Source organism: Alexandromys fortis, unplaced genomic scaffold (assembly GCF_014885135.2).
Source record: "Alexandromys fortis isolate MF-2015 unplaced genomic scaffold, M_Fortis_MF-2015_v1.1 scaffold_50, whole genome shotgun sequence".
NCBI classification, from domain to species: Eukaryota; Metazoa; Chordata; class Mammalia; order Rodentia; family Cricetidae; genus Alexandromys; species Alexandromys fortis.
The window spans coordinates 742,028-768,222 of record NW_026067932.1 but is presented as its reverse complement, the minus strand read 5'-3'; the positions used below and the strand labels follow the sequence as shown (position 1 = coordinate 768,222).

Sequence of the window (26,195 nt, the reverse complement as noted above, 5' to 3'; positions counted from 1 at the left end):
GACATCTGGGCTCTTAAGAACAGATGAGTAGAAGGAAACAATATTTCCTGCAGGGAACAAGTGACAGGCCCTGTGGGACCTGAAAGCATCCAGTGAGGGTCATAGATCTCAGTGGGCACTGCACCCCTGTACACCAGAGTTGAGGACCTGATTCTGCGGCTCCTGAGCCTAACTCCTTTAGGGGGAGTCCTCATTGTTATAGTGGGTGCTGGCTGGTCTGTGCCACCCTGGGCCCCATGCCATACCAACAACCCCATTCTCTCCTAGAAACTGGCCTATGCCATCACACCTGAGAAAGACCGCCAGCTAGTGGACAGAGGGGAGGTGCGCCAATTCACGGTGAGTCTGACGCCCTGTTCAACTCCCTCCCCGGGGGAGGGGATTCAGAGAGACCCGAATAGTATCTTCCAACTGCTCTAACACCCATAGTACCCACAGCTGTTCTCACGCCCCCCCCCCCCCCCCAAGATCAGGAAGCTTTGCACAGAAAAATGTTTGTCACACCAGCCAGTATTGGATGCTCTCCGGGGCCACCTAGAAGTCTGAGGTTGTGGGCAGGGCAGTCCATGGAGATGAGCAGCCAGGGTGACGCTACAAGGAGGCCTGCATGAGAGGAAGAGCCCATGGGACAAATGTGAGCATCCCTAGGATCTCCATTCTTGGAGAAAAGACAAGAAAAGGATCATGAGGCAGAGGCCCTGAAGTAACCCCAGAAGCAGAGCCAGGAGGGCTGGCGTTCACAGGGAAAAGATAAAAGCTTGGAGTTAGTCAGATGCCCATCAGGGAACCTGAGGGCTGGGAGGCCCAGTTGAGTGAGAGGAGAATCAAGCCTGGTCAGGTGTCCACGGAGCAGGCAGGTCCTCTCTCCTTTGAGAGGCAGGTGACATGTGCTATGAGCCCATATGTTGTTCTGAGGGTAGTCCCTCCTCTAACTGCTGTCATGGTGAATGTAGCTGCACCTGGTACCTTTGATGGGGGGGAAAACCATCCCTTTGGCTTTCTCAGTGATTTGTGACTTTGGTATCTTTTGCAACACTAACATAAGCCACAAGTTACACCCTGATGATCTAACCCAGCTGGCTGAGTCACTCACAGAGAGGGGAGCATCATCTTACTACCATGTGTACTCCGCCACATTTTCAGTGTGCATTTTTTCCTTCCAGTATTATTTTCTTGGTTCGCAAACACAAATCCTTGAGATGTGTTCTTAATGAACGAACAGACTCCCGACCTTCAGGTGTCTATAACCCTTTCGTGTTGCCTGTGTCCCTGAAAGCTCACGGTCCCCAGTCCCAAGGGCCCTTCACAGCTGCACTTTAAAATCCCCCTTTACTCTTCTGTTTTGCTTCGGGGCTCTAGAGTATATGCCTGGGTCCTATCTACACATGGCTGCTTTCACATTTGGACTTCAGGCACAGTTACACAGCGGCTCTGGTCACTGGTCCATACATTATCTGCTCACTCCTTGTATTTCCTCTCTGTCCTATGGATGCTTTCTGATGTAACTCCCTGCTCATGCTTCTGTGCTTACCAAATCACTGGGAACTTCTTCTGTCTTTATTGATCTAGCCACTTATTTTAAGTTTAATCAGTGTTTTTCTGGAATGTATACTATTCTGTGAGCCTGTGCAAAAGACTTACCCTCTTGCCTGTCAGTTTCTTCTTTTTTTTTCTTTTTTAAAAAAATATTTATTTATTATGTATACAATATTCTGTCTGTGTGTATGTCTGCAGGCCAGAAGAGGGCACCAGACCTCATTACAGATGGTTGTGAGCCACCATGTGGTTGCAGGGAATTGAACTCAGGACCTTTGGAAGAGCAGGCAATGCTCTTAACCATTGAGTCATCTCTCCAGCCCCATAGTTTCTTCTTTTGAGGCTCATTTTGGGTCTTTTTAGATATCTTCTATATCTCCTCTTCACTTTTTGTACAAACATACTGAGATTTGAACTTTCCTGTCAGTTGGGGGTCAGTGTCAGGCTTTGCTCCGCAGGGCTTTTTTAAATTTAAGTTTTCTTTTTGTTTCCAGTAAATTTAATCATAGCCAAGGTATGTGGCCTTTTCTTATTGCATCCTGAATATTTTTTAACATCTGTGTGTGCATGTTAGGATGGGAGGCAGTGTGTGTGCATGTGTGTGTGCGTGCATGCGTGTGTGTGTTTGTACATGCCTATGGAGGCTGGAACAATATCGTAGGATATTCTGAGCGTCATCCTCAGTACCATGACTAACATTTCTTTTTTTTTATTGATTTTATTGAGCTCTACATCTTTCTCTGCTCCCCTTCCTGCCTCTTCCTTCCCCACTTCAACCCTCTCCCATGGTCCCCATGCTCCCAATTTACTCAGGAGATCTTGTCTTTTTCTGCTTCCCATATCAATTAGATCTATGTATGTCTCTCTTAGGGTCCTCAGTGTTGTCTAGATTCTCTGAGATTGTGATTTGTAGGCTGGTTTTCTTTGCTTTGTGTTTTAAAATCACTTATGAGTAAGAATTGTCCCATTTATTGTTTCTCTCAGTGTCTGTGCTACTGGGGTTTTATTTAAGAAGTGTTCTCCTGTGCTAATGAGTTCAAATGTACTTCCCACTTTCTCTTCTATAAGGTTCAGTGTGGCTGGCTTTATGTTGAGGTCTTTGATCCATTTGGACTTGAGTTTTGTGCATGGTGATAGATATGATCTATTTCCATTCTTCTACATGTTGATATCCAGTTATGCCAGCACCATTGTTAAATGTGCTTTCTTTTTTTTTATTTGATTTTTTTTTTTGCTTCTTTGTCAAAAATCATGTATTTGAAGGTGCGTGGATTAATATCTGGGTCTTCTCTTCAGTTCCATTGGCCTTTTAGTCAAGGTTTCACTATAATCCTTACTGGTCTGGAACTTGCTATACAGACCAGGCTGGTCTTGAACTCAGAGATACACCTGCTTCAGCTTTCTGAGTGCTGGTATTAAAGGAATGTGTCACCATGCCTGGTTGAGTATTTTCAATACCTTTAAATATTCTTGGAACTCCTTGGACCTGTGGAGGTGTGCTTTTTAATATCTGTTGGGCAGACCCCAAGAAGTATTACATAGATCTTTCTTTCTGTTGTACGGCTTAAGGAAGAAAGGTTTCCAGCCTCTCTCCTATCTCTGGTTCAGTGTGCCAGTCAATAGTCTTATGAGCCTTGTTTTAAAAACATTTAGCAGCGCAGAACTCTCCAGGCAGTGAGTGTCAGCAAATGGCTCATGAGCACAAACTGGTTGAGCACGCAGCAGAGCAGCAGGCTGCTGGTCTCAACCCCCCACACCTTTGTGAGCTGCTCCCCACTTGCCCCTGGACCACACCCAGCAAAACCGGCTCCTGAGTGCAGCACCCCCTGGGATGGACCCAACAGAGGTTCAGCAGGCAGGGGAGGAGGACACTGCCGAGCCACTCACAAATCAGTAGGAGGATAATACGGAGCCAGCTCTGGATCTAAAGATGTCCTGCGTCTTTCACCTCAATTGCTGGTCACAAATATGCTGGCCCAGAACCTCTCTGACCTTCTCAGCAACTGAGCTCTACAGGCACGATTATTTGTTATTATGTTGGTTCTGTTTTATTTTGCTTTATTCTGCTTGCTTGCTTTTGTTCAGACAGAATTTCACTGTAGCCCAGGCTAGCCTCAAACTCACACCTCCTGCTTCAGCCTCCTGAGTATTGTGATTACAGACATTAGCTGCTGTGCCTAGTATCCTTATCTCTTCTTCATCAAGTAATTCAGTCCTTTAAAGTTTACCCCAGGCCATCAGCTCTTGGTGCCCCTCAGGAGTGGCATCCATCAGTGGTAAGCACCCCATGGGTGAGTGGTACCTCCTATTGAGTTGTTGAGACAATTCTGATCTCATCATAGGGCCACTGGCCCATAAGTGATGACTAAGGTCTGTTCTTCACTTCTGAATAAACAATGCTTTCTTTCCAGCTGCGCCACTGGCTGTTGGTGTAAAGTGGAAGAAGACAGAAGCCAAGTGGGCCATAGCACAACCGCAGGGACAGGGAGCTCACGAAAGGAAACCGGAGCGTCAAGAAAGGATCGCCGCTTCCACACTTCCCCTTTGCTATATGGAAAAACAATCAAAGCACAGGCTTCAGTCTTTGACTGTTCACATCCAATCCATGCTACCAAAAAAAGAGGCCTCTGTCTGTACATGGCTGTAAGAACACTCATCTCTAGACAGTGAGGTCAACCATGTCCCTGTCTCTGCCAGGTGGTATCCTGTCCCTGCGAGGCTGACTCCCCCATGTGTGATCACCGCGGGAGGATGGGTCTTACCATCCCCTGTACTCTAGGAGAGGGACCTGGGTACCTGTATATACACTGTGCCGGAATCCTTGTGCTCACAGTAGCTGCCTAGATCATTTCTTTTGCTCAGATTTACAATGCCAAGTAATCCTGTTTTGTCTGCTGTGTAGAAGGTAGGGAAGACAGTCAATACATGCCAAGTGCTTCCCTGGTGCTTGGCTCTGAGCAGACACCACGACCTTAGCATCCTGTTCATACATCACACACACATAGGGTCTGTTCTGAGCCTTGGAGGACAAGGAACTTGGTGCAAGTAACCAGAGATTCTATGTTTTTTTTTTTTTCCTTTGTAGCCGAGATAAATAGACATGAAATAAGGTTGAGATACAGCCCCTACTTCTGGCCCCTGGGAGGTCTGCTCAGCTTGTGGTCACTTCAGTATGGAATTTTAGGCCACAGAGAAAGTGTACTCCTTATAGTCAGTGTGTCTCAACCCCTGGACACCTGCTCTGCAAGGGTCCCAAAGCAAAAGATCATATTCTTGGCCTGGAGTCATGCCTGATCTTTGAGGAAAGATACCCGTTATTGGGTTTGATTTCCCAGAGGCTCTCATTACATCAATGAACATTATCCACGTTATGACTTTTTAAAATCGTATTTATGTGTGAACCAAAATTCAAGGTTAGTTTGTTCAAATCTGTTTGCTGATTTCCCTGTTTTTGTTCACAAGAGTAATTAGCAATACCATAGGAAGAAGGTAGACCAAGAACCACCTTCCCACAGAGTGCTGGCCTTAGCCCCTGGAGTGAAAAGCAGATGTTATGATTTTCCTTTGATCTAATAAATGTGAACTTTGGCCTGACCTGTATCCTACAGAAATGGGAGAGCTAAACATAGGCGTTCTCTGCAAGTAGACATTGGTACGAAGGACTTGAATGTGCTACCAGGTGGAAATTTGGGGCTATTGACTTCAAGACTGCTGTGGCTGAGAAGGATCGGGGTTACTATCTCCTCTCTGAGGAGTGGCTCCGTGTAGCAATCCAGGTTTCATCAGCATCTGTTTTTGTCTCCATAGTCAGTACCTTGTATCGGTCCTTACAAACAATAAAAGAAATATATGTTGGAAACAAGCTCCTCTAGGCTGCCTTGTGTTTCTTGGCTGTTATCATGTATGGTATCCAGCTTACCTTCTCATACATGGAAAAGGGGTGGGTCCAGCTCTCCTAGAGAGAACTTCCATCTAAATACCCCTCAGCTTGTCCCCTACCCCACTGCACATCCCCCATACACCTCCACACAGGCTTCTCCCAAGCCTGGAGCGAGTTTGTGTGTGAGACTCACAGGTGTGCTGGGTATAGCATTGATTTTGCTCCAGGTCCACACCCCTGTGATGTTGGTGGCACTCACTGTAGCACTAACCTGCTCATCTCAGCAGGGCACGTTGTCTACCTGACCCCCTTCCTCCAGTCCTCCTCCCATCGATATCCCATCAGTTCCTCCACATCCAGACTTGGTCCTCCCGGCTCAACCGCCACCAGGATCTCTGAGATCCCCTTCCAGAGACTAATTCCAGGATCTTCTGAATGGGCTTCTATGCCCTGTGTTCTATTCTGTGACTTGAGGAACTCCTTGGACACCTAAGAGAAACCTCCATCAGTCTCCTTATGTTTGGTTTAGTGCAATATTCTTAGTCTGACTTATGACAAGTCATAAGTCATCAACCACCATGACAATACAATAGTCTCCCTACAACCCATGGTATAACAAGCACTTCCATCAACATGACTACTGACAGATCCCTAAAGAACAACCTTGCTTCCTTCAGGTTTTTGGTCCTTTGAAAAATGGTTGGAGAATTCACCTTGATCCCAGATCCACTAAGTAAGTAAAACCCTCGCTGCCAGAGTCCACTCGTGAGCTCCAGAATGATGGCCATAGCAGCCTTGAGGGTGGTAGACCCACTTCCTGGTTGACCATGGCCACTGTCTGTAGTGCAAGTCACTCTTCAGCTATAAAAACAGCTGTGCCTGCTTAGGGGTTTGGGGAGGGATGCACTAACCAATGCCTGTGGCTCAGGACATATACAGGGCTGGAACTACTTGCCATCACCCACTTCCCAGCCTCCAGGTTTTGATTGTTCACACTATGCCCTGCACAGCACAGGAGGAGAAGAAGGCATGAAGGCTGAGTGGGAGCCAAAGTTCTCAGAGATGAGTGGTATGGACAAGCACCTTGAGAAAACATAAGGAACCCATGTAACTGATACCCCAGGACTGGGGCAGCCACTAAGCCACATTCCTGGAACCTTTAGCTGCTCTGCCAAGCATCCAAAGCTAGAAGGAGCTGTGTAGAATGTAAATGACTAAAGACTGACTTGCCTAGTGCTCGCTACAACACATGACTCAGAAGATGCCCTAAGGAGCAAGGGAGGGGGAGGTGTGTGCTCTGAATACGTAAAGAGCTTTTACAAATCAATAAAATGGTGGTTCTTTGAGGGAACAGACAAAAATCATGAGTGGGTACTGAGTGATTCGTCTTTCATTACTGCAGCAAACACCCGAGAAAACAAGACATAAAGAGAAAGGGGTCATTTTAACTCATGGCCTTGGAGATTCCAATCCATAATTGGTTGGTCCTATTGACTTGGGGCATCATGATGACAATGAGTATCAAAATGGATCCATCATGGGATGGGACATAAAGGAATAACAGGAAGTTAGGGTGCCACGATCCCCTTCAAGAGCATTCCCCTCATTCAACCCCTTCCACTAAAGGATCAACCACCTCCTAACAATGTAAAACTAGAAACCAAGCCTTCGGTACAAAAGTACACTTGGGTACATTCCAGATCTGAACTTCAGTAGATTCGCTCCAAAGGAGAGTGGCTAAGAGGTCAGAATCTAGAGAAAGGGGCTCAGACTCACTCATTACCAAGAGCCACAAGGAAGCCCTCACAGTCCTGAGACAGCTAAAATCTAAGACTCTGTGCGCTGGCACCCAGTTCGCGAGCTTCGGGCAAGGGGGCTGGAGGTTAAAATACACAGACAGAGAGTCAGCGACACAGGTCATCCTTAAATTCCCCAAGAATGCTCCTTTATTGTGTTCAGGGGCAGATTATATAGAGATAGCCACGCCCCAGCCAAACCCACCAGAAACCACTCTCCTGCCATCAGGAGCTCCTGAAGGTCTCGTGCTCAGAGCAGCTGTAGGCACTCAGATCAGGGGATTACAAGAAATTCAGGATCTGGGGTCTCACTGCTCCCAACAGGTCAGAATCTAGAGAAAGGGGCTCAGACCCCCTCATTAAATAGAGCCACAAGGAAGCCCTCACAGTCCTGAAACAGCTAAAATCTAAGATGAGGAGAAAGAACACTGGTGCATTCTGGGGAGAAGCATGCACAGTGTGGTGGCTTGAGCAGAGTGTAAGTACTCTTGGAGTCTCACTCCATGTGTGGGATTCCCTTCACCTATCAGCTGTGGCACCCCCACACACTGTGGTGATGCTCCACTACACTGTGACCCAGCCCCAGGGACTGCATCAGACCTAGCCTATCATCAAGCCAACCTGACTTGACATTCCTTTGGGACCAGAGTGAGTTGGACCCGAAACCATGCTTGATTCTAGCCCCTTCATCTCCTTATTCTATTTGCTTAACCCATTCTAATTCTCACAAGAGCTCCCACCATGGAGTGAGGGAATGAGAATCTTGCTCAGGAATTCTCAGAAGTTCCAACCTCAGATATGTGTCTGTGAAAGGCTGTATCTATCTCAGTGTGCCCACCAAGGGTCATTCATCAAACCCAAGCCCTGTGGTCTACCCTTTTATACCCACTAGAGATTATGTCTCCATCCTGAGGGCATCAGTGGTGCATTAGAGTTCACAGACACACACACACATGAGTGTTCATAAAAGTCCAAAGTAGGCACAGCTGATATTAAACATATTCCTGCTTGGGGTAAGGAAGACCCTTTAGTTAATGATACTGACCTATGGATTAGAGCCATAGATTGAATTGTTGAACCTATCTGAAGAAGCTCTACTCCCTAATATCTATTAAGAAGGCTTTATAGATGTGTTACTACTTTTATTTTATACGCAACATACATTCACGTAATCATACCATAGCATGCAAGTGGAGGTCAGAGAGCGACTTGAAGGAGCTGATTCTCTCCTTCCACCGTAAGAGTCCCAAGGATTGAACTCAGGCCATCAGGATTGAATTCCACCTGCTGAGCCATCTTGCTGCCCCCAAAGGTGATTTAAGCAGAACATAGCGTTACCACATAAGATATTATGAATGACCCTAAATCCAATGTGACTGGAGTCCTTATGAAGAAGAAAGACTCCATGATTGAAACACGGGGAAAGGATGCCATGGGACCAGAGAAGCAAAGATGGAGCAGGGGGGCTTTCAAGCCAAGGCACACCAGGATTGCCAAGCACACCAGAGGCTGGAGACCCTCAAAGTGCCCAGAGGAGCTGACTGGTAGATTGCTGGGTAGTTTTGCATCTGTGTGGTTAATTCTGCATCTTCATATTTATCTCAAGTGCAAATGGCACCATGTGTGTATGGGCTTGTGTCTGTGAGTTTTGGTAAGTTCTAACTTTTCAAAATGTTTTAACTGCTTCATACCTTTTTAAGCATGATTTTTGATTAATCCTTTGAAAGTTTCATGTACTCATACAATGTGTTTGGAACATAGTCACTCATACTCCTTCTAGGTCACACACCACCCTCCAACCCTCCCAACTCCCTGTCCCTTTCTTCTTAATTACCTACTCATTCTAGTTTGTGCTACCCATATCTTCATGAATTTATGGGTGATGCATGATTAATAAAAACTCAGGATCAGAAATTGTGGTTCTACCTGAATATCTGAAAAGCAGAGACCTTTCTAAGGTCTAAAAGTTGTAGTTATTGTCTAGAGGTGAGACCCACAAAACTCGCCCCCTTCCATGTTAGTATGCCCCCTTGATAATGCTATTGCTCTTATTTACACAGCCAATTGTAGGAGAGACTCTCAGAAGACTTCCTGGTGTTCTGGCTCTTAGAGTCTTTCTGCCCATTTTACTGTGATGTTTCCTGAGCCACAGCCAACTGTGAAGTAGATGTATTCATTGGGGCTCCCGCAATATGTTGATCTCTACATTGTGTCCAGTTGTTTTCTCCAATAGTCTCCATTTGCTATTTAAAAAAAAAAAGGCTTCTTTGATGAGGGAGAGTAGCTACACTTATCTGTGTCTATAAGGATAAAATTTAGAATGTTATTAAGGATTTGTGCTGGTCTAGGAAAGTGATTCTTTTCTAAAGTTCATGACCTCACTATTGCAGGGAAGCTGGCTGGGTGTGTCAGTACAAGGCATTATTTCCATCCTGCTGAATAGACCATACGTTCAATTAGACAACTGTTGGCTGTCACCAACATGAGTGCCACCTCTTTTCCCTTATATTTTGGTATTATAATATAATTAGATCATTCCCCCCTTCCCTTTCCAACCCTCCAAATCGTCCCATGTACTCCTCTGTTTTCAAAAGTGACACTGCTTATACCTTTGTTCCTATCTTGTCATGTTGGTAAGTGTTGTGGTTCATGGTGTTGCAGGTGGGAAAGGCTGTGCAGGTGCTTCCCTCTCTTGGCAGCCAATAGCATTTTCTGGGACCACAAAAGCCAGACTGCAGGGCAGAATATCTCGGGTGTGTCCCACGTGTGTAATGCCTTCAGCAGTAAGAATTTACCCTCAACCCCTAAAAGACAACCACGAGCTATATCTATAATCTATGTTGTTTGAGTAGTTACTTGGATTATCCTAATGAACCCTTCAAAAGGAGGTTTCTCCTGCCTGATACTGGGGTTTTTGTTAGTTTCGTGGTTCATTGTCAGCCCAAGTGGCTTAACTTCCTGTAAGGTGTGTGTGTGATTTTAGGTACATATAAAATAATAAGATTCCTTGAGTCTTTATGAAACAACCTTAGTGTTATTTGTCCCTTGCCTGGCTTATTCTTCTGAATTAACCCCCTTACTCCTCCTCAGTTAATACCACCCCCTTTATTCTAGTTCTGTGTCATAGTATTTATATTCTGCAATCCCCCTCCTAAAACCTCCCACCTACGGTCACTTTATACAACTACTGACTGCTTGGAGAAGGAGCCTCTTTATTGGTTGCCCAACGTGGAGAGGTCAGCTTTGAAACCATATAAACACAAACAACAAAATCAGACTCAGCAGGTTATATGTGTGTGTGCTTATACATGTTTATATATACACATATATGTGCATACACATCACGTGTGTGAAAGAGACAATATAACCAATAAAAAAAGAAGCTATTCACTTCACAATGCAGGTCATGGCGGGGGGGGGGGGAATTCAGGGTGGGACTGGAGAGAGTAAAAGGAGAAGGGACATGATGTAATTCTATTTTAACTAAAATGTTAAAAGGAAAAAATAAAAATTTGAGAAGCAACAAAACATAGTACATCAAGTTGCAGTAAGACTAAGCACCTTCCCATGTATGAAGGCTAGGCAAGGTGACCCAGTATGAGGATTAGGGTCCTAAAATCTAGTAAAGAGTCAGAGACAGCCCCAGCTCCCACTGTTAAGAGTCTCACAAGAGGACCAAGCTACACAAATGTAACATATATGTAGAGTGCCTAGGTCAGTCCCATGCAGTCTCCTTGGTTGCAGGTTCAGACTCTGTGAGCCCAGCCAGGTAGTTGAATCTCTGGGTTTTCTAGTGGTGTCCTTCACACCTCTGGCTCCTAAAATCTTTTCTCCCCTTCTTCTGCAGGATCCCCAAGCTCCACCTAATGTTTGGTTGTGGGTCTTCATCTGTGTCCACCAGTTGCTGGATGAAGCCTCTCTGGTGACAATTGGACTAGGTGCTGATCTATGAGTATAGCAGAATAACATTAGGCATCATTACAATGACATTTTCCCCTCTAGTCATGTTTGGTTCTATCCTAAGTCTCTGGGTCATCCAACCTGAGGGTTCTGATCCTCTAGGCAGTATCAGGGGTTAGGATACTCTCCTGCCATGGGTTTAAGACTAGGTCATTGGTTGGCCACTCCCTCATTTCTAGGCCACCCTTATCCCAGCACATTCCATAGACAGGACAGACTGTAGATCCAAGGTCATGTGGGTTGGTTTCTCACTCCACCACGTGAAGTCTTGTCTGGTCACAGGAGATGGCCTGTCAGGCTAAGTGTCCACTATTGCTAGGAGTCCTAGCTGGGGTCATCCTTGTAGATTCCTGGGAGAATCCCTTGCAGCAGGTTTTTATCTGGCCCTGAAATGTCCCCATTTCCAGTAGTCTCTTCCTGTACTCTCCCTCTTCTCCTGCTCCAACCTGATCTCTCATGTTCCCATCCTCACCCACCCTCAGACCACTCACAAAATCTCTTCTATTTCCCCTTCCCGGGGAGATCCAGGGAACCCCCCTTGAACCTTCCTTGTTACCTAGTCTCTCTGCATCTATGGATTGTAGTATAGTTATCCCTTATTTTACAACTAATAAGTGAGTACATACCACATTTGTCTTTCTGGATCTGGATCTGGACTCAGGATGGTGTTTTTGCTAGTTCCATGCATTTGCCTTCAAAAATACTACATTATATAAATGTACCACATTTTCTTTATCTGTTCCTCAGTTGAGGGACATCTAGGTTGTTTCCAGGCTCTGGCTATTACAAATGAAACTTCTGTGAACTGAGTTGAGCAAGTGTCCTTGTGATATGATTGGACATCCTTTAAGTATATGCCCAAGAGTGGTATAGCTGGTCTTATGGTAGATCGATTCCCAATTTTCTGAGAAACCACCATATTGATTGCCAAATAACCTATGAAATTCTTCTGGGAGTCTTTCCCAAGTTGTTCGAGTCTTCAAGATCTCCATGTTCAATAGACCTACCTGTATTGCTGGAGAACCATCAAAGAAGCCCAGAAGTCCCAGGATGGGGCTTACAGGTGCTGAAGAAATCAAGGCACCAGACTGAGAGTCTGAGGCTGCAAAGTTCAGTGGTGCTGACCCAGGCTTCACGCCATCCTTATCTTGTATCACCCACTTATTCCCTCCATCTGGGAAAGTCTTCTTTCCAACCCCACCCACCACTCTCTGATCACTACCTCAGCCCAGTCTCCTTCGGATATTACCCCTAGAAGTCAAACTGACCCAACCATTGAAGTTCTGGCTCATGGTCCACACTCCTTGAGCCCACCATTCTCCTGGGGTTTCTCTATCAGATGTCATTTTGCATAAAGTTTGCCGCTTCTCTTCCTTCCAAGTTTGACTGAGAGCAGATGCTGACTTATTTTCATTTGATTTCCAATGGTGCCTTGAATAGGCCTGTCACACAGTCAATAGTTACACTGAATATGTTTATATAGGTACAGGGGTGATGAATGAGGGGGTGGGTAGGCTGATGGACAGGTGGATGTGGTAGACCGAGGGGTAGATAGGTAGAAGAGTAGATGGATATATAGGTGGGTGAGTAGATATTTGGATGGGTGGGTAGATTGGTGAGTAGAGGGATGATGGATGGGTGGGTTGAGTTCATAGGTGGGTTGATATTGGTGGGTGGGTGGATGGTGGATGGGCAGGTGGACAGATAAATAGGTGTGTCGATAGATGGGTATGGGGGGAGACCAGTGTGAGGATGGATGGATGGGTGGTCTTGTATTACATCCACAACTTTGGTCCAATCCATCTTTCCTATATGACTGGAAATGTAAATGCTATATTTGGCATTTGTTCTCCAAAGACAGCTGGACTGTTGTGTTGAGTTTTAAATACACGAAGCAGGATTCTATTCTTGCATTAACTGGGTGCTGAAGCTGAGCTCTCAAGTGGGGAGGGCCACTGGACTGCTTCTCTCTGCTCCGAGGGGCCTGACCACCCCCTCTGCTCTTTACCATCGGATTTGAGCTCTTTGCTGACTGACCTTTAGACACAAAGTCTGAGTATTCAAGCCCAGAAAAGCCACGTGATTCCTCTGAGAGAAGCATTTTAATAAAGGCTCTGCAAGAGTAAAATACCTGGCTTAAAGGGTAAACAGATTCCTGTTTGGCTTCTCCCCTCACCCCCACAATCCTTCTTCAGTCTCTGTAGACTTGTCTGACTGTCCCTCCCCAAAGGTCACAGCATCTACCTGCTCCCTGATTACTGATTGCAGAAAAAAAATGGGTCCATCTTGGGGAAAAAAAGAGGAATAATTCGCAAGTTTTGTATTCCTGGCCCCTGTGGGAACATGGCACACCTGACCTCAGTTGTACCTTTTATTTCCCTCTTCCTAGGGTACCAGGTCACAACCACAGCCAACCTAATACTGCAGCTATGATACCAAATTGCCAGCACTGGGGTCTGACCCAGGGAGCCACCAAAACAGAAATAAAATGGACCCCCCCCCGACTTCTGTAGCCTATTTTTCACTGACCATGTTTGGGCAGAGCCAGGGTCCAATCTGTAGCTTCCTGCTGCGACCTTCTCCAAGTCACACAGCAAGCAACTCCAAGGTCATTACTACTCCTGGGTCTTACTCATCTCTGCGTCTGGAATCAAGGCAGACCTGCACAGGCAGACCAAGGATGTCCGGAGAACAGAACTGGAGACCCACAGGATCAGGGTCTCTGGAGTGACAACACAAGGAGGGTAATATTAACTTATAGAACAATTTTAAAAAGTGAGTCAGAAATACAGACCTCTGTTTGGGTAAACTAACCAAACATGAAGCATCAGTGGCTGTATTAATCAGAATTTTGGGGGGCACCAGCAGCTACTGACTCCTTATGGCTATAACAAGGACAGCCACCGTATCCCAAAGTCCAGCAAGGGAGCGAATGGGAGCCATCCTGGGACAACGGCTTTGCATTCCACCACCCTCCATACAGTGGAAGGACCAGAGAGCCATAGCTGGAACTTCATCCATATTGTGGTATGGTAGAGCCGAGGTCATTGGTGATGGGGCTACCTCCAGCCAGCCCCGAAGGAAGGCAAATGCTGCCAGTACAACATCTCACACAGGCCACATACAGCACAAGCCAAGCCTTGGGCTGTAAGCCAAGCCCAGTGCTGTTTCAGAGGGCCTGCTGTAATGGCTCAGGGCCCCAGGTTACCTTCCGAGAAGAAATGTTCATGAAGCATGACTTTTGACAAAGTTAGGGGATGGGCTGTCCTGTGTCGCTTCCTTGTGTCTTCACCTAGCAAATGCCTTCTGTACATCAGGACAACTGGACACTCAAGCTTGATCCTGAGACACAAGGAGTAGAAAGACGCATGCCAGTACTCCCCTCAGCAATGCATATACTAAAATCTGAATACAAAGGAAATTAGCATGGTCCTTGCACAAAGACGGCACACAAATTTGTGAAGTGTTCTATATTTTGGAGAAGCTTCTATTTGTAGTATATGATGATTAAGTCAGACTCACAACTGGATAAGATGCAGAAAATAAGAGATTGGAAAATGTTCATCTCTAAATGGAACATATATATTGAACCCCCCTTCCCAAGGCTCAGGGATAATTGCAAAACAAGGAACAGAAAAAGTAAGATCCAGAGGCAGTGCACGACTACAAGGAAGCAGTTTCTTCAGGACACACCTGCACATGTGAATTCACAGTGGTTGTGGCAGTATGTACAGACATGACCAAGTCCAAGCCAGAACAAAGCCCAGTATTGAAAGGGGAGTTGGTCATGTCATCCTTTTGAGGAATTAAGCCCAGGTGATCACCAATGTATAAGAAACACCTTGAGCTATTGACAATTGTTAGCTGCTGAGAGAGGTAGAGATGGTTTTCTCTGAGTTTTCTACCCCTGGTAGGTTGACCACTCTCCAGGGAAAAGACACATATCTAAGAATATTTTGGAAGCACAAGTTGTTTTTGATAGATGTCTTCAAAAAAAGACACAAATTTGGGTGTATGGGAATAGTTGGGGTAGGGGTAGCTGAATATTATCTAAACACATGGTATGAAATTATCAAAGAGCTAAGAAAGAAAAAAAGACCCAACAAACGCAGACCACAGGATCTCCTACAAGTTCAGGCTATACCCACCCACCCCCATGTCCAGCTGAAGCAGCAAGCTTCTGCTCTTTCCTGTCTGGCCTCAAATGGCTAAATTAATAGAGGATAAACCATCACCCCAAGAGTCCACTCCAAGTCCCTGGGTGGACACAGCATGTCCTGGAGAGGCCATCCTTTAGAGATGCTGTTCCAGGAAGTCCCCAGTACAGGTATCAGACACCAGCAGACAGATGGTTTGCAAGAAAAATCCCCAAATTATATTTGCTCAAAAACGCTGTTCTCCTGAGTGAGCGCAAACGATTCCACTTATAACTAAACTTCATACACAGAACCAAAGTTGAGTGTATCAAACGTCAAAGGTATTTACCTAGAATTTAAATAATTTTACTTATTCCAGGAGCTAAGCTCCTTCTTCCTTGGAGTTATTTGCCATATAGACGAAGGTTTCCATCAGACAGAACATTTTATTTGATTACATTTGGATGGTGTACATATTTACACAGTATCAGTGAGGCAGAAATGCCCTTTCAGAATCATGCTTTTGGCCTCAACGGGCCCGTCAGCTGCACACGGCATCAACCAAGTCCTGCAGGCCCATGGTTAAGCCCATGTCTGGCTCTAAGCTTGAGGCTGACATTTGGACTGTGTCCATCACCCTCTGGGTATGCAGACACCCTGGAAGCTTTGTGAACACAGGGAGATAAAATTTAAAATCTTAAAGTTCTATCATTCCGAAAGTATTCATTTTAAAGGCTTGGCGCGGGGGGGCGGGGGGAACCAACCTCTTGCGATCCAGGACTAAAAGATGACAGACAGCACCTTGATCTAGACCCCATTCCTAGTTCTCAGTTCCTCTGAATCGTTGTCTACTTGGGGTGCACAGAAAGGAACCAGGCTGGATTTAGGGCCACACAGCCCAAGTTAAACAGATTATCCTTGCTTCCCCAACAAGGATCCCAGCTGCCGACCCTCACTCAAGCACCCTTCTTAGGGACCTAGCATCCAGCCCAATTGGGTGTGGGAAGAACCGAAGGCATTAAGGGATGCAAGTGTTTAGAAAGAACCCTGGGGAGGATGAGCAAGAATATCATAAGAATATGAGCAAAGAGGTCAAGACCATGATGGGTACACCCACTGAAACAGCTTCCCTGAGCTAATGGAAGCTCACCAACACCAGCCAGACTGGGAAGGAACAAGCATCAGACCAAACTAGTCCCTCTGAATATGGTTGATAGTTGCATGGCTGGGGCAGACTATGAGGCCACTGGCAGTGGCACCAGGATTTATTCCTACTACATGTACTGGCTTTTGGGGAACCTCTTCTCTTTGGATGGATACCTTGTTCAGACTAGATATAGCAGGGAGGGCCTTGGACCTTCCCCAAAGCAATGTGCCTTACCCTCTCTGAGGAGTGGATGAGGGGTTGGGGTGGGCTGGGGTGGGAGGGTATGTGGAGGGAATGGGAGGAAGGGAGGGAGTGGGAACTTGGATTTGTATATATAGTGAAAAAAGACAGGTTTTTTTTTATTAAATTTAAAAAGAGAGAACCCTGGAATGCCAGTGCCCTGACTCAGTGTGATCCCTAGACCAATACTGGCTTTTCAGTTCTGGCAGACTGGCTAGTGGCCCTGCAGATGTATGGAGTGTGACAAGAGGCTAAGACCTTCTTGGTTTCTGATGCAGTGTTGGTGGTAGAAGCAGCTGAAGAACATACGTGTGTGTAAATGTGCACACAGGCTGGGCATAAAAGTCTCAGGAAAGTCACTGTCCTGGCTGGCTCTGCCCAGACACACCAGGCTCCTAGGAGTCATTCAGTCAGCTGTCTGTGCTCTCAAAGGGTAAGGGAAGATCAGCATGGCCCCAGGAGAAACAGCAAAAGTAATACACTAAAGCAGTAAACCTGGACATTTGCCACCTAGGAGGGCCAGCACTGGACTCAGACACACATCCATGGAGCAAACCAGATGCAGCAGCAAACCTTGGGGAGGCCTTGTCTGTCTAGCCTCTCTATGACAAGGACCCTCATAAAAGTGACCATACTGTGTGATTGTGTGTGTTTTCTCAGTCAGTCCATTTCAGATTGGCTGCCAGGAGGCTCAAGAATGCTTGGGTTCTATAACAGAGTAGGTTTAGACCACTGTTGTTATACTTTGAATGTAAAATGTCCAAAGCTGCCCAGTACTCATCCCTAGACTTCCACATCCACCCAGGATCAGCACCTGTGTTGAGCTGAGGTTCAGACCTGCTGAGACACTAAGACAGGCTTTCTGGAACTTGGGAGCCCATGCTGGAGAGCCAAGATCCCTATGTGCCTGGGCTCAGTAACTCAGGGGAAGCTCTGGGCTCTGTTCTTGGTTCCCCCTTTTCACAGAGTCAAAGGCTGTCTCATCCATCCTCACCACGAATGCCTGGAACTCAAGTTTTGTCCCTATGAGGAGGATGGTGGAGCATGTCTAAGCTACACTGTCACAGGGAAGAGAGGCTGCCAGAGACTCCTGAGGTTGGTGACCTAAGGAGGGGTTTACTGCTTGTGACTCTGAAGGCAGGACTGTAGGGATAAGCCCTCCCCTTGGGGGCGGGCTGCCCTCAGGCGTATGTTTACTGATATAGTGCGCGGGCAGAGGCTGCGCGGGCCCTTCCGCTTGCTCTCCTGTTTCCGCTGGCTACCCCGCTGGAACCTTGGTTTTGTGAGTCTGTTTTGTTATTAAATTTGTTTAAATATCAATTATTGGTGATTTATTGATCCGACCGCTGCACAGGACCCCAGGCACTTTCATACTTGATATGTGTACTGGTAGTGGTGGGGCCTTGGAGGACTACAAACTGCTTCCATGTTCATTCACCATGGACCCCACAGCTCCTTTGCCTCCTAAAGTCCCACACTTATTTTTTGTTGTTTTCTGTAGTGTTGAAGGGGCCTCCCATGGCTAAACAAGGGTTCCACCATTGAGCTGTACTCACAGTCCCCTTTATTGAGACAAGATCTTGCTCTGTTCCCCCAGGTTGGTCTCAAATTTGAGAACTGAAGTAATCCTTCTGCTTCTCCTTCAGCTTCTAAGTTTCTGGGACTCTGTGTGTGCATCACCATGTCCACTGCTCTACACCTAAACATCATCACACCAAGGTCCATCTGTATCAGAAAGGACATCACCCCCCAGCCACAGCAACTCACCTTTGTGTCTGATCACCTAGGAATGAAGTGTGTAAAGGGTGAGTTAACTGACCCAGGGACAGTGGACATTTATAAATCCTGCTAATGAAGAGGTGGCAATTCCTGGCCAGGGCTCCAAGTGTGTCGGCAGTCAGGAAGGACCCTGTAGTGGCTCCCTGTGGCTGGCTATCATTTGCACCTTGGTCTCAGGTGTCCTTTCCTGAGGTGTCAGTGATCACTGGTGTTGGTGAGGGAAGGGTGGGCCTTCCACCAGTGTCGACCCTCTCTTCCTCCACCAGGTCTCCTCAGAACTGATCAGAGCCTCTACATGTAAGGCTTAAAGTGGGTGTTACCATCTGCACATCCTCCCCATCAGGCACAGATAAAGTTGGTACCCTCATGAGTCCTTGGACTCTCTGCCCAGTCTAAGCCCCTCTTTGCCTCTCCTGGGCACCCCTGGCTGGGCTGTTCTCCACATCAATGACCAGGGAATACTTACTTTGCCTGTGCATGGCCAGCCACTGAGCACTTTGCCCCGGGACCTACGGGAACCCTCCCTCCTCTGCAGCCCTGCCAGATTTCACGTCCTTCCTTCGAATTGCATGTCCACCCCTTGCAAGGGTGAAAGGGTCGGGGAGAGAACTAAACAGATCCTCCTGCCTGGAGGAGCAGGTGCTGAGAAGGACTTGGTATTCCTTCTGGAGGAACACAGAAACGCAACAGACCCTTGAAAGAAACGTGGTTAAGATGAATGGATAAGGAACATGTGGTACATTTACACAATGGAGTACTACACAGCAGAAAAAAATAGCAACATCTTGAATTTGCAGGAAAATGGATGGAGCTAGAAAACATCATATTAAGTGAGGTAACCCAGACAAAGAATTATCACATGTACTCGCTCATAGGTGGTTTTTAAACATAAAGTAAAGAAAACCAGCCTACAAACCATAATCCCAGAGAACTTAGACAACAATGAGGACCCTTAGAGAGACACACATAGATCTAATCTACATGGGAAATAGAAAAAGGCAAGATGTCCTGAGTAAATGGGGAGCGTGGGGACCTTGGAGGAGGGTTGAAAGAGGGAAGGGAGAGGCAGGGAGGGGAGCAGAGAAAAATGAAGAACTCAATAAATATCAGTTTAAAAACCTACAAAAAAAGAAACGTGGTTAATATTAACCAGGGAGTCCCCAGACATTGGTATGAAAAGTCTGCGCACTTCTCTGAGTGCACTTGTGGAGGAGAATTCTGATAGCAGACGAAAGGCAGGAGCAGCTGTGTGTTGCCCTCATTTGAGAAGCCAGTCTGCATGGAGACAAGATGTAGCAATTCTGCAATCACTGTGTGTGTTCCAGAGCTAAGAAGCAAACAAACATATTATAGGTAATCAGTACAAGTTACATAATTTATGGGAACCAATGCAAAGGGTGCATTCAGGGCCCTTGCCAGAACACATCAAAACAAAAGCTCTGGAGCTGGGGAGAGGTCATGCCCTGTCACTTCAGTGCTTCAGAGGTGTCTGGGCAACGTGGTTAGACTTGGCTCAAAACAGCCAGGGGCTGTGAGTATAACTCAGGGGTAGAGAAACTGCCCAGGCCGGGCGATGGTGGCGCACGCCTTTAATCCCAGCACTCGGGAGGCAGAGGCAGGCGGATCTCTGTGAGTTCGAGACCAGCCTGGTCTACAGAGCTAGTTCCAGGACAGGCTCCAAAGCCACAGAGAAACCCTGTCTCGAAAGAAAAAGAAAAAAGAAAAAAAAAGGGAGAAACTGCCCAGCACATGCAATATTCTAGTCATGCACGTACCCACGCCACATGGGTCAAGTTTTGAACTCCCTCTCTGCTCTACTGACCCATCTGCCTGCTCCACCACTGGTACCAAAGCTTCTTGCTACTGCAACTGCACAACAGGTCACTGTGATGGTTTGCCCTGTCAACTTAACCAAGAAGCAGGGGAGGAGAGGCACATTTCCAGACACAATTAGGCCAGGATGGATCTGACCTGATCAGCAGACTAACCCTTCAATGGCTTGACAGTATGATGCACCGTTGAGTGACAGTGAGATTTAGGTAGGGCCTACACGGAGGAAGGTCACTGAGAGTGTGTCCTCTGGCCTTTATCTTGCTATGGTTCCTATATTCCCATTCTTTGCTTCCTAACTACCAAGATGTAAATTTCTCCCCCATGGTCACAAATGATTGGAGCCACATGCCAGCTGTCTTCACCAACAGGGAGCAGACTTACAGCTGCCTCGACCTGGAGGTGAAGAAGCTCAAGGGTACACAGGCTGTTTCATTATGAAGAGCCAGGTCAGTCAGTGTGTCCATGGCAACCTGCCTGGTAAAACCAATGTGGGCTTTTGTAACTGAGATAGAAATGCAGAGAAGATGCTCCAGTGTATCAGCATCTTCACCATCATGATGAGAACTGGGATGGACAAGAAATGTGGTGATTCACCAGAGGAATCAAAAATGGAAACTGATTTTTCTTCGGTAAATAGGACAACCCTACACAATACATCTCATTTGAAACAAATGTATTTCTCACCCAGGCAATTTTCCAACTCTCTGTGGGCACTGAGCATCTTACCTTTCAATCTACTTCTAACACCAATGACCTGGTTTGGTATATAACCCACAAGATAAGGGTGCAGCTTCAAAAGGCTGCCTGCTTCACATTCCTGTCACAGGCAGATTCCAATCCCCAGAATTCTCACATCTCTGCCCCCCCCCCCCGTCAGCTACAACTTGCCTTCCCCCACTTTGAGTTCAATAACTAGACTCAAAGAACTTCAGGGGATCTTTTACCTATATTTCCTTGTGTATTATAAGGACACCATGAGGAACACCCTTGAATAGACAGTTGCAAAGGTCTGGTTGTGTCAAGGCTGCAGAGCTTAGGCAACTGAACATCACTATAGATAGGGATTTGGGTTCTTCCCTACTGGTTTTATTGCTGCAGCTTAAATGATTGTGTGCCCGCTCAAGTGGAAACCAGACAATGATCATGTGTCTTAGTTACTACTCTTGTTGTTGTGGCCAGAAAAGTACTGAGAAAAGCAACTTAAAGGAAAAAGGGTTGACTTGGGCTCACAGTTCAAGGATCCAGTCCATCATGGTGGGGAAGTCCTGGTAACGGGAGCTTATGGAAGTTGGTCAGGTTGCATTAGCAGTCAAGAGGGAGATGAATACCCATGCTCAGCTTAATCTTTTCTCTTTTTTTATACAGTCTAGTCCCCGGGGTCAACAAATGTACCATTCTTATTTAGGGTAGATCTTCCCGGCTCAACTAACCCCCTTAAAGGCATGCTCCAAATATCTAGAGAAAAAAATCTCCTCTGTTACTCAGTTTCCTCATCTGACCAATATGACTTGATTCTAACTTGGGGTCACTGCATGAACTGGCTGAAGTGATGTAGGAACAGGTTGTAGCAGAAGGCTGCCATGTGTGGTTGTCTTTCCTCACCACTTGACACTGATTCTTGATGGCTTCCACCAGTGTGCCCTGTAATGAGGCGTTCTCTTGGATATGCCTCAGGAGTTAGGAGCCTGCATCTACACCTATGTCTGAGGAATCCACAATCTTCTCTGTTTGCGGTAAGTTTCCCTGGCTCAGGAAGGGCTCTGTTCCTGAGCACTAGGTCTTGAGGTAGAAGACCACAGCTGTCATTATCGCACTTGGCAAGGGGGCAATTACAGAGACAGCCAGGGACAATCTGGTTCTTACGGAAGGCATCAGCTTGGAGCACGAAGGTCTGATGAGGCAACAGATGCGGCCTCGTGTCTGCCACAGAGCCATTTCTGTGAGTTTGTTGGCTGTCAAAAGTTGTTTAGCTCCCCATGAGCTCCAAAGAGTATAATCTATTATTTGCTCAAAACCAGATTTCTTGAGGTAACTATAAACCCCAGCCTTGAATCAGACTGACAGCTCTGTGGGAGCCTGGCCTGGCTGTGTGTACGATAATGACAGGGCTGAGTTTTACAGCTGGCACTGGCAACCCCATTGATTTTCCTTCAGTAGAATTGGGCCATCAATGAGGGTAATGACCCTAGTGGACCAGCAACGTGAATACTACATTCAGTTTGCATATCAAGAAGTCCAAATGTGCATGTTTAGAAGCTGCCTCTACTGCTCAGCACCTTCACCCTCCCTGACTCTAGCACCCCTGGTTAAGGGGACGGAGACTTCTGCCCTACAGCACTGACCCTCGGCAGTTCTGATCCTCAAACAGAAGACTGTAATTAAACATGACCAATGCACCTGCCAGCCTGGAGTCTGGAATTCAAGCTCTGGGCAAACAAGAAGCGAGAGATTCATGACTCCCTTGCCCTAATAGCTGACATTTAGCACCAGTCCTGAGTCAGTGGAGTCAAATCAGGCTGCATGCACCATGCAGAGGCCTGATCCTGCCCTGTCACCTTTCCTTCCCTTCTCAAGACTGCAGGGACATTCATTATGGGAAGTCCATTACTGTTGCCTTTGTGTTCTGATCATAGCCCAGGACTTTACAAGGGAACAAAGTGTGTTGGATTTACACTTCCCAGTCATCCTGCATTATCACCTGTCCATTGTCAGAGTTCACATTGAACACAAACAAAAGATTCAGATTTTTTTTCCTGAACCTGTTTTCTGGAATGTTCTCAGAAAGGGGCCTCAAATAATGGTATAAGTAAGACATTTAAAAGTTAACATCATGGGCTGGAGAAATGGCTCAAAGGTTAAGAGCACCGACTGCTCTTCCTGAGGTCCTGAGTTCAATTCCCAGCAACCACATGGTGGCTCACAACCATCTATAATGAGATCTGGTGCCCTCTTCTGGCCAGCAATCATACAGACAGACAGAACACTATATATATAATAAATAAATAAATCTTTAAAAAATAAAAGTTAACATCAATAAAAAACCATAATAACAACACTAAACAAAAAAAACCCAAACCAATGCAGCAAATAGTAAAATAAAAACACTGTATCAAAATTAAAAAATGAAATTTAACATATCATCTGCTAGCATAGATATAGCACACACTCTCTCTCTCTCTCTCTCTCTCTCTCTCTCTCTCTCTCTCTCTCACACACACACACACACACACAGAGACAGAGAGAGAGAGAGACAGACAGACAGACAGAGACAGAGACAGAGACAGAGACAGAGACAGTGTGTGTGTGTTCAGATGTCCGTAGAGTTCAGACCATCAAATCTCCCTAGAGCTGGACTTGGGTTCTGAGAACACACACAATAGCAGTACATACTCTTAGCTGCTGAGCCATCTCCAGCCTCTCCAGTACTTTTTTTTTTTTAATTTTCGAGACAGGGTTTCTCTGTGGCTTTGGAGCCTGTCCTGGAACTAGCTCTTGTAGTCCAGGCTGGCCTTGAACTCACAGAGATCTGCCTGCCTCTGCCTCCCGAGTGCTGGGATTAAAGGTGTGCGCCACCACCGCCTGGCCTCTCCAGTACTCTTATTATGAAGTTAGAGTCATTATTTCTCACAAGAACAAATACAAGGATCTCCCAGGCCTAGAGAAACTCTTTATAACTGTGACTTGTCCATCCTTGCTCTCTGTTGGCTGGAGTGTGACCAGTATTCATGAGGCTGAAGTCAGAACTGGAAATGTGTGTTATTCCTTAGTGCCTGAGCGGTCACAGCCACCTACCCTTCAATTATACCCAGCTGTCTAGAGTACCGGAGCCTGGATGGGCTGTGAGGGCAGGAGACCAGCAGAAGTCAGACACTGGCTTCTGGATATCGAGCAATAACTTTCTACCCTGTGAAGAATGTTGAGGGACAAACAGTAAATTCAAAGGGCTGTGCTAGAACCGGTGTTTGCCAAAGGGTGCCAACTTGGAATGCTGTCACATGCTGACCTAGCTCAGCAGCCAGGTTCAGTGGTCAGGATCACAAGGGGATTGATGATGGAGTCCCCTCCTTATGCAGAACCCAAACAGGGTAGGGGGTTGTGAAAGCATCAGTCCAGGCCCCAAGTGCACATAGCAGGATCCACCACAACAAATCTCTCAGGACACCAGTGCAGCTGCACAGGCTCTTTCTTGGTGAGATCCCCAAGTGACAGCCAAGGTTGGCAGTAACCAAGGTGCCACTAAGCCCATTTCATCTATAAAAATGGGCCTGGAACTAAACCAAAAAATTAGTCATTTGAAGAATGGTGGGAATTCCTAGAGCTTCTGGGCTCTGAATCCCACTTTTGAGGCCTCCCTGTATCTTAGCATTTGTAGATCCGAAGAGCCTTACCTCACTAGTATCCTGAAGACTAGGTTCATTCATAAGCTGACTGGACTAGAAAGAATAACCTGTGAGCAAGACATGGCAGGCTTCATGTGCGTTAGGGTTACACAAGTGAGATCAACACTCCAAAGCTGACAAAAACAGAGGAATAAGTGACTCTGAAGAGGAGATTCATCTGACCACGGTGTAAGGAGCAGGGAGTCTCAGATGGATCTAATGACTCTGCTCCAGCCCCATAGGGGTTTGTAACCCAGTACTATCCCTGCCTTCTTTCACAGCAGGCTTTGCATCCTGCTCCCACCTGTTCAGACAAAGCCAGTTCCCCTGCGAACCCTCCTGAACCATGTTCTGACTAGTTTCATCTCCACTTGACACCACAAGTTAGAGTCTTTGGGGAAGAAGTGGCCTCACTAGATTGGACTGTGGGAAAGTCTGTGGTGCATTTTCTTGATTGATGTTTAGTGTGGCAGTGCCCCCCGTCTGGGTTGGTGACCCTGGGTGCTACAGGGAAGCAGGCTCAGCAAGGCATGGGGAGTAAGCCAGGAAGCATGTTCCCCACGGATTCTGCTTCAGTTCCTACCTCAAGTTTCTTGAGTTCCCGCCCTGACTTCCTTCAGTGATGGAGTGTAAGCAAAATAAATCCTTTCCTCTTCAAGTTGCTTTTGGTCACGGTGTTTATCACAGCAATAAATAAACCTCGAAGAAGGAAACTGCTACCATCAGTGGGTGATTGTCGTGACACACCTGACTATGTGCTTTCAGTAGGATTATAGTAGCATCTGAACCAGGAACTTGAAAAGCCATTGAATGCTCAAAGCTCACTGAGACGTTCTGTGCTTGGACCACAAGTGTAGTTGGAATTTTCTTGGGGTCACCAACCAGCTCTCAAAGAAAGACATATTTATTATTATTAATTATGAATGCTTGGCCTTGGCTTAGGCTTGTTAGGCTTGTCCCACTAGCTCTTTTAACTTAATTTAACCTGTTTCTATTCATCTATGTTTTGTCCTGGTGCTTTTACCTTCTTTTCATTCTGAATGTCCTGCTTCCTCCACGTCTACCTGTCCCTGGTGTCTCCCTGGCTGGTCCCTGATGTCTCTCTGGTGTCTCTTTTTCTTTCCTACTCATGAGCCTAAATTCCTCCTCCTACTTAATCTCCCAGCCTGGAAGTTCTGTCTATACTTCCTCTCTTGCTATTGGCCATTCATCTTTGTATTAGACCAGTCAGGTGCCTTAGGCAGGCAAAGTAAAACAGCAACACATCTTTACATAGTTAAAAATATTCTGTAACATGCTGGGAGGTGGTGGTGCATGCCTTTAATCCAAGCACCAGAGAGGCAGAAGCAGACTGATCTCTGAGAGTTTGAGGCCAGTCTGGTCTACAAGAGCTAGTTCCAGGGCAGGCTCTAAAGCTATAGAGAAACCCTGTCTCAAAAAAAAAATTTTTTTTTAAATGTATTCTGTAACATAAACAAATGCAACATATACATACATCTTTACATAGTT

General features: G+C 46.3%; 1 protein-coding gene and 1 non-coding gene across 3 annotated transcripts in view; both read left to right on the top strand.

Moving 5' to 3' along the window:
• Positions 1–5,253, top strand: part of Slc6a3 (solute carrier family 6 member 3) — a 29,290-nt gene extending 24,037 nt beyond the window's left edge. Inside the window, exons 13-15 of one of the 2 annotated variants that reach the window (XM_050145739.1) lie at positions 268–339; positions 1,164–1,237; positions 3,948–5,253. In XM_050145739.1, coding sequence (XP_050001696.1) covers positions 268–339; positions 1,164–1,211 — 120 coding nt within the window. In that variant the 3' untranslated portion in view covers positions 1,212–1,237; positions 3,948–5,253. The remainder of the gene's footprint in view (positions 1–267; positions 340–1,163; positions 1,238–3,947) is intronic. The other variant, XM_050145740.1, reaches the window with a different exon arrangement.
• Positions 5,254–14,546: 9,293 nt separating this feature from the next.
• On the top strand, positions 14,547–14,650 carry LOC126503867 (U6 spliceosomal RNA). Its single transcript, XR_007592438.1, has one exon. It is a non-coding gene; the product is annotated as a U6 spliceosomal RNA (small nuclear RNA).
• The last annotated feature ends 11,545 nt before the right edge of the window (positions 14,651–26,195 follow it).